The sequence below is a fragment of the Cherax quadricarinatus genome, chromosome 86 (genome assembly GCF_038502225.1).
Source record: "Cherax quadricarinatus isolate ZL_2023a chromosome 86, ASM3850222v1, whole genome shotgun sequence".
NCBI lineage: Eukaryota > Metazoa > Arthropoda > Malacostraca > Decapoda > Parastacidae > Cherax > Cherax quadricarinatus.
The window spans coordinates 4,313,093-4,327,979 of record NC_091377.1 but is presented as its reverse complement, the minus strand read 5'-3'; the positions used below and the strand labels follow the sequence as shown (position 1 = coordinate 4,327,979).

General features: G+C 40.1%; 1 protein-coding gene across 4 annotated transcripts in view; it reads left to right on the top strand.

Annotated features, from left to right (window-relative positions):
• The window catches only part of Chd1 (chromodomain-helicase-DNA-binding protein 1), a 78,020-nt gene that overhangs the window by 20,941 nt on the left and 42,192 nt on the right, over window positions 1-14,887 (top strand). For all 4 annotated transcript variants that reach the window (XM_053797488.2, XM_053797489.2, XM_053797486.2 and 1 more), the window contains exons 5-7: window positions 5,246-5,428; window positions 6,650-6,825; window positions 7,557-7,726. In XM_053797488.2, coding sequence (XP_053653463.1) covers window positions 5,246-5,428; window positions 6,650-6,825; window positions 7,557-7,726 — 529 coding nt within the window. The remainder of the gene's footprint in view (window positions 1-5,245; window positions 5,429-6,649; window positions 6,826-7,556; window positions 7,727-14,887) is intronic.

The window sequence follows — 14,887 nt, the reverse complement described above, 5'->3', positions numbered from 1 at the left end:
CATCTCCACTGCCTCCAGCCTTCTCCTCGCTGCGACATTCATCACCCATGCTTCACACCCATATAAGAGCGTTGGTAAAACTATACTCTCATACATTCCCCTCTTTGCCTCCAAGGACAAAGTTGTTTGTCTCCACAGACTCCTAAGTGCACCGCTCACCCTTTTCCCCTCATCCATTCTATGATTCACCTCATCTTTCATAGACCCATCCACTGACACGTCCACTCCCAAATATCTGAATACATTCACCTCCTCCATACTCTCTCCCTCCAATCTGATATCCAATCTTTCATCACCTAATCTTTTTGTTATCCTCATAACCTTACTCTTTCCTGTATTCACTTTTAATTTTCTTCTTTTGCACACCCTACAAAATTCATCTACCAATCTCTGCAACTTCTCTTCAGAATCTCCCAAGAACACAGTGTCATCAGCAAAGAGCAACTGTGAAAATTCCCACTTTATGTGTGATTCTTTATCTTTTGACTCCACGCCTCTTGCCAAGACCCTCGCATTTACTTCTCTTACAACCCCATCTATAAATATATTAAACAACCACGGTGACATCACACATTCTTGTCTAAGGCCTACTTTTACTGGGAAATAATTTCCCTCTTTCCTACATACTCTAACTTGAGCCTCACTATCCTCGTAAAAACTCTTCACTGCTTTCAGTAACCTACCTCCTACACCATACACCAGTTCTGTTTGTGACTTGAAAAAGCCCACTATGTGGGCGAAACGTAGTCAATAAAGGATCACATTATACTGCATATGTGTTTATATTTCCACCATACACCTGCAACATCTGCCACATTGCCCCCCTATCCACCCTGTCATACGCCTTTTCCAAATCCATAAATGCCACAAAGACCTCTAGCCTTATCTAAATACTGTTCACTTATATGTTTCACTGTAAACACCTGGTCCACACAGCCCCTACCTTTCCTAAAGCCTCCTTGTTCATCTGCTATCCTATTCTCTGTCTTACTCTTAATTCTCTCAATAATACTCTACCATACACTTTACCAGGTATACTCGACAGACTTATCCCCCTATAATTTTTGCACTCTCTTTTATCCCCTTTGCCTTTATACAAAGGAACTATGCATGCTCTCTGCCAATCCCTAGGTACCTTACCCTCTTCCATGCATTTATTAAATAATTGCACCAACCACTCCAAAACTATATCCCCACCTGCTTTTAACATTTCTATCTTTATCCCATCAATCCCGGCTGCCTTACCCCCTTTCATTTTACCTACTGCCTCACGAACTTCCCCCACACTCACAACTGGCTCTTCCTCACTCCTACAAGATGTTATTCCTCCTTGCCCTATACACGAAATCACAGCTTCCCTATCTTCATCAACATTTAATAATTCCTCAAAATATTCCCTCCATCTTCCCAATACCTCTAACTCTCCATTTAATAACTCTCCTCTCCTATTTTTAACTGACAAATCCATTTGTTCTCTAGGCTTCCTTAACTTGTTAATCTCACTCCAAAACTTTTTCTTATTTTCAACAAAATTTGTTGATAACATCTCACCCACTCTCTCATTTGCTCTCTTTTTACATTGCTTCACCACTCTCTTAACCTCTCTCTTTTTCTCCATATACTCTTCCCTCCTTGCATCACTTCTACTTTGTAAAAACTTCTCATATGCTAACTTTTTCTCCCTTACTACTCTCTTTACATCATCATTCCACCAATCGCTCCTCTTCCCTCCTGCACCCACTTTCCTGTAGCCACAAACTTCTGCTGAACACTCTAACACTACATTTTTAAACCTACCCCATACCTCTTCGACCCCATTGCCTATGCTCTCATTAGCCCATCTATCCTCCAATAGCTGTTTATATCTTACCCTAACTGCCTCCTCTTTTAGTTTATAAACCTTCACCTCTCTCTTCCCTGATGCTTCTATTCTCCTTGTATCCCATCTACCTTTTACTCTCAGTGTAGCTACAACTAGAAAGTGATCTGATATATCTGTGGCCCCTCTATAAACATGTACATCCTGAAGTCTACTCAACAGTCTTTTATCTACCAATACATAATCCAACAAACTACTGTCATTTTGCCCTACATCATATCTTGTATACTTATTTATCCTCTTTTTCTTAAAATATGTATTACCTATAACTAAACCCCTTTCTATACAAAGTTCAATCAAAGGGCTCCCATTATCATTTACACCTGGCACCCCAAACTTACCTACCACACCCTCTCTAAAAGTTTCTCCTACTTTAGCATTCAGGTCCCCTGCCACAATTACTCTCTCACTTGGTTCAAAGGCTCCTGTACATTCACTTAACATCTCCCAAAATCTCTCTCTCTCCTCTGCATTCCTCACTTCTCCAGGTGCATACATGCTTATTATGACCCACTTTTCGCATCCAACCTTTACTTTAATCCACATAATTCTTGAATTTACACATTCATATTCTCTTTTCTCCTTCCATAACTGATCCTTCAACATTACTGCTACCCCTTCCTTTGCTCTAACTCTCTCAGATACTCCAGATTTAATCCCATTTATTTCCCCCCACCGAAACTCCCCTACCCCCTTCAGCTTTGTTTCGCTTAGGGCCAGGACATCCAACTTCTTTTCATTCATAACATCAGCAGTCATCTGTTTCTTGTCATCCGCACTACATCCACGCACATTCAAGCATCCCAGTTTTATAAAGTTTTTCTTCTTCTCTTTTTTAGTAAATGTCTACAGGAGAAGGGGTTACTACCCCATTGCTCCCGGCATTTTAGTCGCCTCATACGACACGCATGGCTTACGGAGGAAAGATTCTTTTCCACTTACCCATGGACAATAGAAGAAATAAAGAAGAACAAGAGCTATTTAGAAAAAGGAGAAAAACCTAGATATTTTTTTTTTTTTTTTCAACAAGTCGGCCGTCTCCCACCGAGGCAGGGTGACCCAAAAAAGAAAGAAAATCCCCAAAAAGAAAATACTTTATCATCATTCAACACTTTCACCACACTCACACATTATCACTGTTTTTGCAGAGGTGCTCAGAATACACAGTTTAGAAGCTTACACATGTAAAGATACACAACATATCCCTCCAAACTGCCAATATCCCAAACCCCTCCTTTAAAGTGCAGGCATTGTACTTCCCATTTCCAGGACTCAAGTCCGACTATATGAAAATAACCGGTTTCCCTGAATCCCTTCACTAAATATTACCCTGCTCACACTCCAACAGATCGTCAGGTCCCAAGTACCATTCGTCTCCATTCACTCCTATCTAACACGCTCACGCACGCATGTGCATGTCTGTGAAATGTGACCAAAGTGTAAGTGCAAGATATCCCTGTTATGTAGCATGTTTATGAGGCAGAAAAAGAAACCAGCAATCCTACCATCATGCAAAACAGTTACAGGTTTCTGTTTCACAGTCATCTGGCAGGACGGTAGTACTTCCCTGGGTGGTTGCTGTCTACCAACCTACTACCAGTTACCCCCCATAATATTGTGTACACATTTTCTTTGGTGTTGAACTATATGTTAATTTATTCTACTGTGGGGTATATTTATCATGTTTATATGTTAAATAGCATGTTTATTACATAATTTTGAAAAATATCATAGATGGATTAATGAAAACGTGTATATTAATGCAATATACAACATTTAACCCCTTGACTGTCCCAACCCCAAATCGTGAGGTGTCTCCTGGTGTTGCAAAATTTCCAAGAAATTTTTTTTTTTTTCTTATGAAGTGATAGAGAATCTTTTCCTGATTGTAATGACACCAAAAGAATGAAATTTGATGGAAACCTGATGGAATTACACTCTCGCGAATTTAGCGGCCTCGGTGATATTTACGAATCTGCGATTTCACCCACTTTGAGCCCTATTTTTGGCTAATTCCATTGTTCCAGTCAACCAAACTCATAGCTATTTCTTTAGAACTCCATTTTTTCTATCGATTGAGTACAAGAAACTGCCCATTTACCAATTTCAACTACCCAATAACGTGGTCAGAAATTTGCAATTTGGCCAAGTTCACGAAAATTAAAAAATATGACAATTTCAAAATAGGGTCCAGAATGAACAATGCAGACATTCCTGGCTCTTAAAATAACATTTTCTTTGTTTATCAGTCATGTCTCCAGGCCCCTCTGATATTACTCTTGCTTTCTAGTATTTTGAATTTTTATTCAAACATAAAATAGAAGATTTACTGTTATGCAGACTACTGCAATATTGTAATAATTGTATAAATAATGTCAACCCATTCATGACTGCATATTAGAATTTCTACTTGGACATTTATTGGAAAATGACATTTGTTTACCTTTGAACATCGGCAAAAATCAAACATTTCCCCTACTTTGACCTCCATTTCAAGGTTCTTTTCATAGTAAAACCAATCAAAATCATCTCTATTTCTATAATATGTTTTCCATTCTATCAAATGAGACTAAGAAAACGAGAATACAACCATAAATACTATACGAAAATAGACCACAACGTCGGCATTTTAATAAAAAAAATGGTCGAATTTTTTTTTCTCATTATGCATTGTGTGCTGCAGGATTTTTTTTTTATATGGTGCATGCTGACCACACAGACTCATTCTCTCACATGTGGACCTACCAGCTTTCTCCTGCTTGAATTGAAGCCGCTAGAATTTATGAGTATATATACGTCAAAAACGGTGGTTCATAAGACGTATATATACAACCAAAACAGTCAAAGAGTTAAGTGAGTATTATTAGTATTATTATTAATATGGTGTTCTCGAGACATAAGACGCTGTTAGTGATTTTAATATGTACCTGCCCACCAGCACAGTATGTAAATTTACTTAGGTACAGGTACACATAAGTATAATTATCATAGTATATATAAAATATGAAAAAACTTTAAAACGCTTGAAATTTTGGAAAGTTTTCAGACATTATGGAGAGATGTGGAGCTCATGGAGAATGTAAACAAACCGGATGGGGCATGGTGACCGTATTAGAAAGTCAGGTGGGGGGAGCTGTATACCGAGTTTTGATCATAATTTAAAATGGCCGTATTAGTGGAACGCCGTAAAGCGGGGCCCTACTGTATTCATTGACAGTTCTTTATTGCAACTTAATTTGAGTTCATACTTAGATATGTTTATATTTCCTGTTTGCTCTTAAATGTGCACACACATTTATCTTCAAATAGCTTCTCTAAATCTATACCAATGTATTGTGGCTATAATAGAATTCTCTCTTTTTCTAGCTCTAGTCAGTGGAATAGTTCTGATCAGTCTGATAGTGAAAATTCTGACTATGATTCACCTAAACCTAAAAGAAAACCCCCAAGCAAAAAGACGAGTTCATCTTCTTCCAAAAAAAAGTCATCATCGCATAAGAAGCACAAGAGTAGCAGTGAAGGCAGTGAGAGCGAAGGTGGCACCAAGAGGTGAGTTTTTTTTTTTTTTTTTTTTTAACGTACTGGCTGTCTTCCATCAAGGCAGGGTGATCCAAAAAAGAATGAAATACTTTCACTATCATTCAACACTTAAACCATCATTCACAGATAATCACTGCCTTTGCAGAGTCACACAGATATGACAGTTCAGATGTCACTCCAAACAGCACATAGCCCAAACCCTTCATTTAAAATGCAGGCATTGTATTTCCCACCTCCAGGGCTCAAGTCTGGCTAACCGGTTTCTCTGAATCCCTTCACAAAATATTACCCTTCTCACACGCCAACATCTTAGGTTCCAAAAACCTTTTGTCTCCATTCACTCCTATCTACCGTGCTCACACATGCCTGGTGTATGTCCAAGCCCCTTGCACACAAAACATTTTTTTACCCCCTCCCTCTAACCTTTCCTTGGACAACCCCTACCCCTCCTTTCTTCCACTACAGATTTATACACCCTTCAAGTCATCCTGTTTTCCTCCAATCTTTCTAAATGACCAAACCACCTCAACAACTCCTCCTCAGCCCTCTGAATAATACTTTTAGTAACTCCACATCTCTAATTTGCACACTATGAATTTTCGGCATAATATTTACCCCACTCATTGCCTTTTTTTAATGAACTTAAACTGTTATTGCTGTGATAATGGTTTTATTTAACCTGACGCTGCCACTCATGTAGTACAGATTTGTGGCGAATTTCTTGTTTTTACCACTGAGGATCAAGCCTCCAGCACTTAATCTGCTAAATGACCCACATGGGTTTAGTACATCATGTGAATACGTCTGTATAATTTTAGCTTGACACTGCTTGAGGGCAATTTTTATTTAATTTTGAACCTCTGTCTTTATTTGTATTAAATTTATTTTTTAAATTATTTATACAAATAGTGTAAAAAACACCAAAAAATTTGAAGAAACAGGAAAATAGTTTACAGCGAAGTTCTGGCAGGTCGTGTTTGTTTAGTCGGGTGTTGAGCAAACGGTCAACTACCTTGCGATTTTTGTACCGAACAAAGCGTTCGAATACTGAATTGTTTGAGTAGGGAGCTGTTCTAGTACCATGGTTCCACTGTATAAGATGTGTGAACCTGAAATTTACAGCACTTATATACGATCATCAATAAAAGCCCACCTCTTTTTTTTTTTCCTGTGAGCCAGCATTCTTTTTACCTACATGTATCGTAGATCCATCTTAATTTGTTTTACCAGGCGGGGGTCAAACCGTGCTGCCAAAGAAGTGAGCTATAAAGAAGCAGAAAGTGAAGAGGAGGAGGAAGATGAAGAGGATGTGATAGAAGGAGACTGGTCCCAGCCTTTATCCAAAGAAGAAGAAAATGTACATACATTAGAAAAAGTGCTTGATACTAGGATTGGCAAGAAAGGAGGTGAGTTTATGTAATACTGTATTTTCACTCTGAAGGAGGTTGTGGATATTTTCATTTTTGAACTGATGTATCAGTGCTCCTCTGGAAAGACAGTGATGGAGTGAATGATGGTGAAAGTGTTTCTTCTTTTTTGGGTCCCTCTTGCCTTGGTGGGAGATGACTTTTTTCTTTTTTTAACACATTGACCGTTTCCCACCAAGGCAGGGTGGTCCAGAAAAGATGAAACACTTTCATCATCATTCGCTCCATCATCTAGCCAGAGGCCTGCCAATGCCACAGTTCAAAAACTGCAACATATCTCCACCCCTCCTTCAGAGTGCATGCACGACTGGCCAGTTTATTGGAAAAAAAAAATTGCAATTAATACATAACTCATCCCTTCTGCAATATGAGTAATTACTCTAATAGTTAATAATTGCTCAGTTATGAGGTGTTGCTTGAATTGTAATATCCATGCATTTTTGGCAAGACAGCTATTAAATGAGTGTTGAGAATAGGTTTCTATTTTTTGGGTTGCCCTACCTTGATGAGACATGGCCAGTGTAAAAAAAAGATACAAGATGGCCATGCTTATACAGAATGGGTATAATTAAAAACTGCTGCATTAGTGAAATGCTATAATACAGGAGGCCTTCCTGTACTCTTAAGCCATTGAACTAAATAACTTACGTATACATGTCATTGATTTTCTTCTAAAAATCTATTGTAAATCATCTTTATGTTTTTTTTAGCTGTGGGGATGCAGACCTACATCTATGAAATTGATAAAAATGGTGACCCCAATACTGATTTTGATCCTAATGATCCTGAGCAAGCTGAAAAGCAATATTTAGTCAAATGGAAGGGTTGGGCTCACCTCCACAACACTTGGGAGTCAGAAGAGTCTTTAAAGACTCAGAAGGTAAGGAGGACCTGTTAGTGATTATTTGGGAGAATGTGCTTCTTCTTGTATATGTATATACTGTACAGAATTGATAAATTTATTTCTGTGTGCAGGTTTCGTAAACTACATACTAGTACTTGCCACTCGTTGAATACAGTATCTTTATTTACCAGTCTTTTTCTCTTTCCTGCCATGGTAAAGACAGAGAGCAGAGCAAGCCTTCTGTTTCTTTCTAATGTTTTCCCTCTATGCAGAGCTTCCTCAAATCATGATTAAGCTCTACACTGAGAGAAATATCACCAGAATAAAGTGTTTAATGGGTTTGTTTGGTAGGCTGTAAGCGGGTGGTTAATGATAAATGTCTTCGGAGGCTTCTTAGTTTATTTGTAAATGTCGTGGTGGGTACACAGGCTTGTGTGTTGTGCCCATGGCCCGGGAGGGCCGTCCCACGAGAGAGAGCTAGGCGTAGGCCTTGTGTCTTCCTGCTAGGCCGCTGTGTGAGTGAGAGCGTGGCAAGGGCAGACAGGCTGGCGTGCCTACCGAGAGGCCTGGCTACAGAGGGCAACACTTTAGTGCCACGAAATATGAACTAAGCTGGCAGACAGCATGGGCTGTCCGTGCAGACAGTACAGGCTGTCTACATACGCTTGGCCACCTACCGCGCGTCGTCCCGACGTGACAATACTGGTGGTAAAAGGAACTCGGTCTCTCTCTCGTAGGAACAGGGCACAGAACACAAAATAAAAACATATATATACATATGGACATGGAAAAAAAAATTCCTACAGGGAGGGAAGAAAAAAACATGTGGGGTGTGCTAAACATCGTGGTCAAAGGCAGTGAGCGTCGATTGGGCATCACTGCAAGCCTTCCTGCGTCTGGACAGATACTGCAGCACAGGAGACATCGCTGCGGCTGAGCTGTGACATAACAGGTTACGGTCTCCTCTGGAATGGTGAAGCAGTCATTGTAGGAGTCGCTGCAGGTTTCACTCAACCTGGGGCACGACATGCTGGTGCCCTTGAGTGAGGCGTCAACAAAACTCGGCAACTGGGCAGGACTTCTGGCAAGCGACTCAGGAGGACACTTCTCGACTGGTACTGTCGCTGGGCTGTCACTGCCGGTGAGCGTGGAGCGAGTTGTGGCAGAGACGACTGGGCGAAACATCTGGGAGTCGTAACATCATACACCAGACTGCAGTGAGAGAGCTAGCAGTCAAAGTGACATCTTCTTTGTGCAGGCTGCTCACTGAAGCTTGTGACACGAGGCTGACACAGCGCCTGCCGACAGTGGCTAACTGCGGCAGGCGAGTGTCATTCTCTGGGCAGTTGGAGTTATAGCAGAGGTTAGTCTAAGCGTCCCCAGACTTGTTTCTCTACATATAACTGCACTCTGACGGTCTGGAGGTGAAGTGAAACAAATCTCGATGGGAATCGTAGCAGGTACGATTCTGCAGAACATCACGAGCGACGAGCATAAAAGCTTTCTGTACAAGAGGGCTCGGTCACTCGGGGCTGAGTAATCAGCTGTCAAACGCGCTGGTCACACGGGTGACTTATCACAGTGGTGCTACTCAGGTCTGGCTCAGACCTCACTGGACACACGGAAACTTTACACACCCACGGTACATGCAGTACAACATGGCTTAAACTAGCTAATGATGCTTTTCTGTGCACAAAACTGACACTAAGACATATACTAAAATGTGAGAACACTGACTGAGAGGAATTAATTAACACACGACATATATCTTCTCAAACTTCTCGACAATACTGAAATAATTACTAGAAACACTTGATGTGACATCATGTGATGTCACGAGGTGACGTCAGCAGACATCTTGAGGTGACGTCAGGCAGACATCGTGACATCATAAAGTCGGGCAGCATCGTGGGTGACGTCGATGTGATGCGGGCAGCAGACCACAGCATGAGGCCTGGGACATCTGGTAACTCATGTGGCTGGTAGATCTACGTGACATCGCCCACACCCACATGGCGTCAGGATCCATGTGGCGTCGTGATCTACATGGTGTCGTGATCTACGTAGCTTCGAGTGGCCTCGGGCACTCGGATACACAGCTCTGGCAATGAATTCACGAACAGCAGAAAACACAGCAGAGGGAGTGAGTAGTGGTGAATGGTGTATGGTAGTGTGGTGGCGAGGAGCGTGGATGAATGTATGGCGAGGGAGCATCTGGCCATTCCTCCTCCTCCTCCCACCCACAAACACAGGGAAACACACTAGATGCAGAAATCACCACAAAACTCACCTCTGGCTTACTGAAACAGCTGTGGTGAGCTGAACAACAACAGCAACATACAAGTGACGCTCAACACGTGACTTGAGAAACAGCGTGGAACGCTGTAGCGTGGGGTCACTGGGACGCCACTTACAATTCTCGGAGAAATTCGACAAATTTCGGCTGGATCCTGCTTGTACCTGTGTCTGGATGCTGAAATGTGCAGACACGACATCAGGATAACTCGTTGAGAGACGGATGTTTGTTGTGTAGGGGGATGAAGTGAACAACTTCATTCCTTCCTTCCTCTCTCTGGGCAAACACACTGCTTCGACCACCGCTTTCCACCATTTATAAAAAAAAAGGATTATTTGGTATTCTGGCAGCGGGGTGTAAATGATACGTCTTCGGAGGCTTCTTACTTTATTGTTAAGTCGTGGTGGGTACACAGGCTTGTGTGTTGTGCCCATGGCCCGGGCAGGGCCATCCCATGAGAGAGAGAGCTAGTAGTAGGCCTTGTGTCTTCCTGCTAGGCCGCTGTGTGAGTGAGAGCGTGGCAAGGGCAGACAGGCTGGCGTGCCTACCGAGAGGCCTGGCTACAGAGGGCAACACTTTAGTGCCGCGAAATATGAACTAAGCTGGCAGACAGCATGGGCTGTCTGTGCAGACAGTACAGGCTGTCTACAAAAGGCTTGCTCACTAAACTGTCTTTACCATACTTGTTATCACCAGTTATCAGTCAAACCAAATTTTGCACCAGTTTTTGTTCATTTACCCCCACCCACCTTCCATTTTCTCTTGTGAATGCCTATTTTCATTTTTGCTTTTGTTGGGCCCATACTGATAACCAGTACCAGTTAAGAACCGTCATCATTATAGATAAGTTCTCCATTTTCTTATTTCATTATGATAGGTTTTAGACTGAAAATTAGGTTTTACAGTTATAGCCTGTTCTGTTATTCAGGTTCGTAATAATTCTCTGTATTTCTTCACTCTGTACAAAAGGGGGTACCTAGTCATTTGTAACTTGGCACATGGGCTGTGTTGTTTAGAATTTTTTTTGCTTGATTTATTATGGAAGCATGTTGAAGAGTAAGACACATGGGCAGCGCTAGGAATCTTTGTTGATGAAATGTTTTGCCTGCACTACAAGCTTCATCAGTCTGTTACAGAGACATAAGCACTGGTCAAGAACAAAGTGGCAAGGTAATTGATTTAATCAGTTCATCACTTCTCCGTTTTGACTACATCATTTTCCACCACTGCTGATGTGTCTGTAATCAACCACTGAAGCTTTCTGTGCAGGCAAATGCTTAATCAGTAAAGATTTCTAGTATTTCACAGCAGGTTGTTGGAGAAGAATCCAATCTAAATGAAGATTATGGTGACAGTAATAGTACCCGGAATGAGTCCTTTGTCGATTGTTCAGTGAATGGTTAAAAAGATTTACTGAAGACTTTGTCATAAACCTTCCCACTCCCTTTTATGTTAATGGCTGAATTGTCTAGGAAGGCATATGCCTCCCTTCATAATTTTTAAGGTTGTTTTCTTTTTAATGAGGTTGGAATATCAGAGCCGCAACTCGTAATGCTAACAACAAAAATAATGCTTGTGTTTTAATATAGTATAATATATTATTTTTTTGAAAAGATAGATGATCTTCCAGAAACCAACAACGAAATATCTCATAGGTGGGTGCCTCACAAAGTTCAGTACAGTGTTTATAGCTTTCACAGAGACCCATATTAAAGACTACTGTACTTTGACAGTGAAATATGGACATGTTGAAAAAATAATGATAATAATTACATAATAGAAAATACCTTGACCTTACATTCACATATAATGAGGATCTGGTATAGAACATAAGTGTCAGACACGGATACTAAGACCACAATCTAATTGAAGTTCAGATCTGCATACACACTAGGCTTGAGCAGCCCAATACCAACATTCATCAGGATGTATGTATTCAACAAATTCATTTTCAGTTGATACATTATTATTATTATTATTATTATTTTTTTTTTTATTAACACATCGGCCATCTCCCACCAAGGCAGGGTGGCTTGAAAAAGAAAAATTTTCACCATCATTTACTCCATCACTGTCTTGCCAGAGGTGCTCTTACACCACAATTATAAAACTGCAACATTAATACCCCTCCTTCAGAGTGCATCACTGTGTACTTCCCATCTCCAGGACTCAAGTCTGGCCTGCCGGTTTCCCTGAATCCCTTCATAAATGTTGCCCTGCTCACACTCCAACAGCACATCAATTCCTAAAAACCATTTGCTTCCATTCACTCCTATCTAACATGCTCATGCATGCTTGCTGGAAGCCCAAGCCCCTTGCACGCAAGACCTCCTTTACCCCCTCCCTCCAGTCTTTCCAAGGCTGACCCCTACCTTGCCTTCCCTCCACTACAGATTTATACTCTCGAAGTAATTCTATTTTGTTTCATCCTCTCTACATGTCCAAACCACCTCAACAACCCCCCCTCAGCACTCTGGATAATAGTTTTAGTAATCCTGGACCTTCTTCTAATTTCCAAACTACGATTTCTCTGCATTATATTCACATAACACATTACCCTCAGACATGATATCTCCACTGCCCCCAGCCTTCTCCTTGTTGCAACATTTACCACCAATGCTTCACACCCACATAAAAGCGTTGGTAAAACTATACTCGCATACATTTCCCTCTTTGCTTCCATAGACAAAGTTCTTTGTCTCCACAGACTCCTAGGTGCACCACTCACTTTTTTTCCTCTCATCAATTCTATGATTCACCTCATCTTTCATAGACCCATCTGCTGACACATCCACTCCTAAATATCTGAATACATTCACCTCCTTCATATTCTCTCCCTCCTATCTGATATCAAATCTTTCATTACCTAATTTTTTTGTTATCCTCATCAACTTGTTCTTTCCTATATTCACTTTTAATTTTCTTCTTTTACATACCCTACAAAACTCATCCATCAACCTCTGCAACTTCTCTTCAGAATCTCCCAAAAGCACATTGTCATCTGCAAAGAGCAACTGTGACAACTCCCACTTTGTGTTAGACTTTTAACCCCACATCTCTTACCAACACCTGAGCATTCACTTCTCTTACAATCCCATCTGTAAATATATTGAGCAACCATGGTGACATTACACATCCTTGTCTAAGGCCTTCTTTTACTGGGAAATAATCTCCCTCTCTCCTACATACTCTAACCTGAGCCTCGCTATCCTCGTAAAAGCTTTTCACTGCTTTCAGTAACCTACCTACCTATTCCATACATTTGATACATTAATTGGGACCATTTAAACCTGAACCTTACATAAGCAACATGGGAAGATGTATGAGTAACATGGATTCTTACCAGTGTCCGGAGAGAATGACTATAATAGCATTGAAAATATCACCGAAAGTATGCTCCAGATATACTACTATGAACAAAATGGAAGAGGCAAGTTAGGAAGAGAGAGAGATGTTTCCTCTACAGAACTCCTCAAAGGTTCTACACTTGAAAAATGAAAAGAAATGCTAGTTCAAGAAATAGGAAACATTGTGCTTAAACTGAATATATCATGTCCAGGGCACTGACAGTAGCATAGAAAATAGAGGGAGGAAGGGGCTAACCAAATTAAAAGTGGTAGAGAAATCCCAAGTCTGGGAGGTTATACTATTAGTTGTTTATGTGACCCTGTACACAGAAATATTTTGACTGTATATACATATTTTAATATAACTAAACTGGGTTCTTAAACCTGGGAAGATTTAATGCAGAGTTTTCCTACTTGCTGATTCAGCCTTTTTGCAATACAACATTTGTGATAATTGCTCATTTGACTTCTATTGTAATAGAGGTGTGTTGGGTCAGAATGATTATTTTCACTTATTTAAGAGCCATTATGCTAAGTAATTTTATATTAAAATTAAATTTAAACCTGTTAACAAATGATTTTATTTATTAGTAAATTTTCAAGTAGATGACAACTCTCACTGTCTTTGGTATTCAGTAGAGGCATGTCTCAGCTGCAGTTATTCCATTTCTTTCTGTTATTTTCCCTGACCATGTTTGTTTCTCTAAGTGCTAAGCCAGGGACCCCAGTCCTCTCCATCTGCACCAAAGCATCCTCTACCATTCATCTGGAAGGCTGTGACAGGAGGTGATACCTCTTCTGCGTCCCAGTATCCATTGTGGTAAACACACACTTGATCATCACGGGGGAGATACGTATATACATATATATATATATATATATATATATACATATGCAGTGCTGTATATACATACACTAAAGTTAGGCAAGAAAGGATTATTCTTAAATTTCTTTCTTTAAAAAAACTGTATGCTGATAACAAATACTCATGAGAGGCAGTGGCCTGTGTTCCCTATCAGCTGTTTTGCAACAAACGACTTAGTGTTAGTTTTGAGTTGATGTCACTGCTGTTTATTGTCAGTGGTTCTTTTGCAGAGCTTGTCAAAGGAATGGCATTGCACTTCAAACTTTTCCCCTTTACTTCATGAAAATAGTGTTTTATTTATATTGTATATTAGTATTTTTTATCTTGTGGTTTCAGGCATTCATTGAATATCCTTGATATGTTGTTTCTTAACAAATTAGTTTTTCATATACCATAAGAGGTTCCACATGGTTTCATAATCACAAGTAATTGATAAAATTTCATTATGCCTGGATTTTGACAGTTACATTCTAAATTGGATGAAATAAATGCAAATAGTGCATAACAAGTAAGGAAAAGTACTATTAATTTTTTAAATCGATTCTGCAAATGATTAATGGTATGTTTTACCATTGTATTCTGCAATTCATGACATCAGTTTAACAGACTAAAAATTATATGACAAATATAAGACCAAACATTTGTTCAAAAATCTCCACCAAAAAAAAAAAAAAAAAAAATGAACAAAA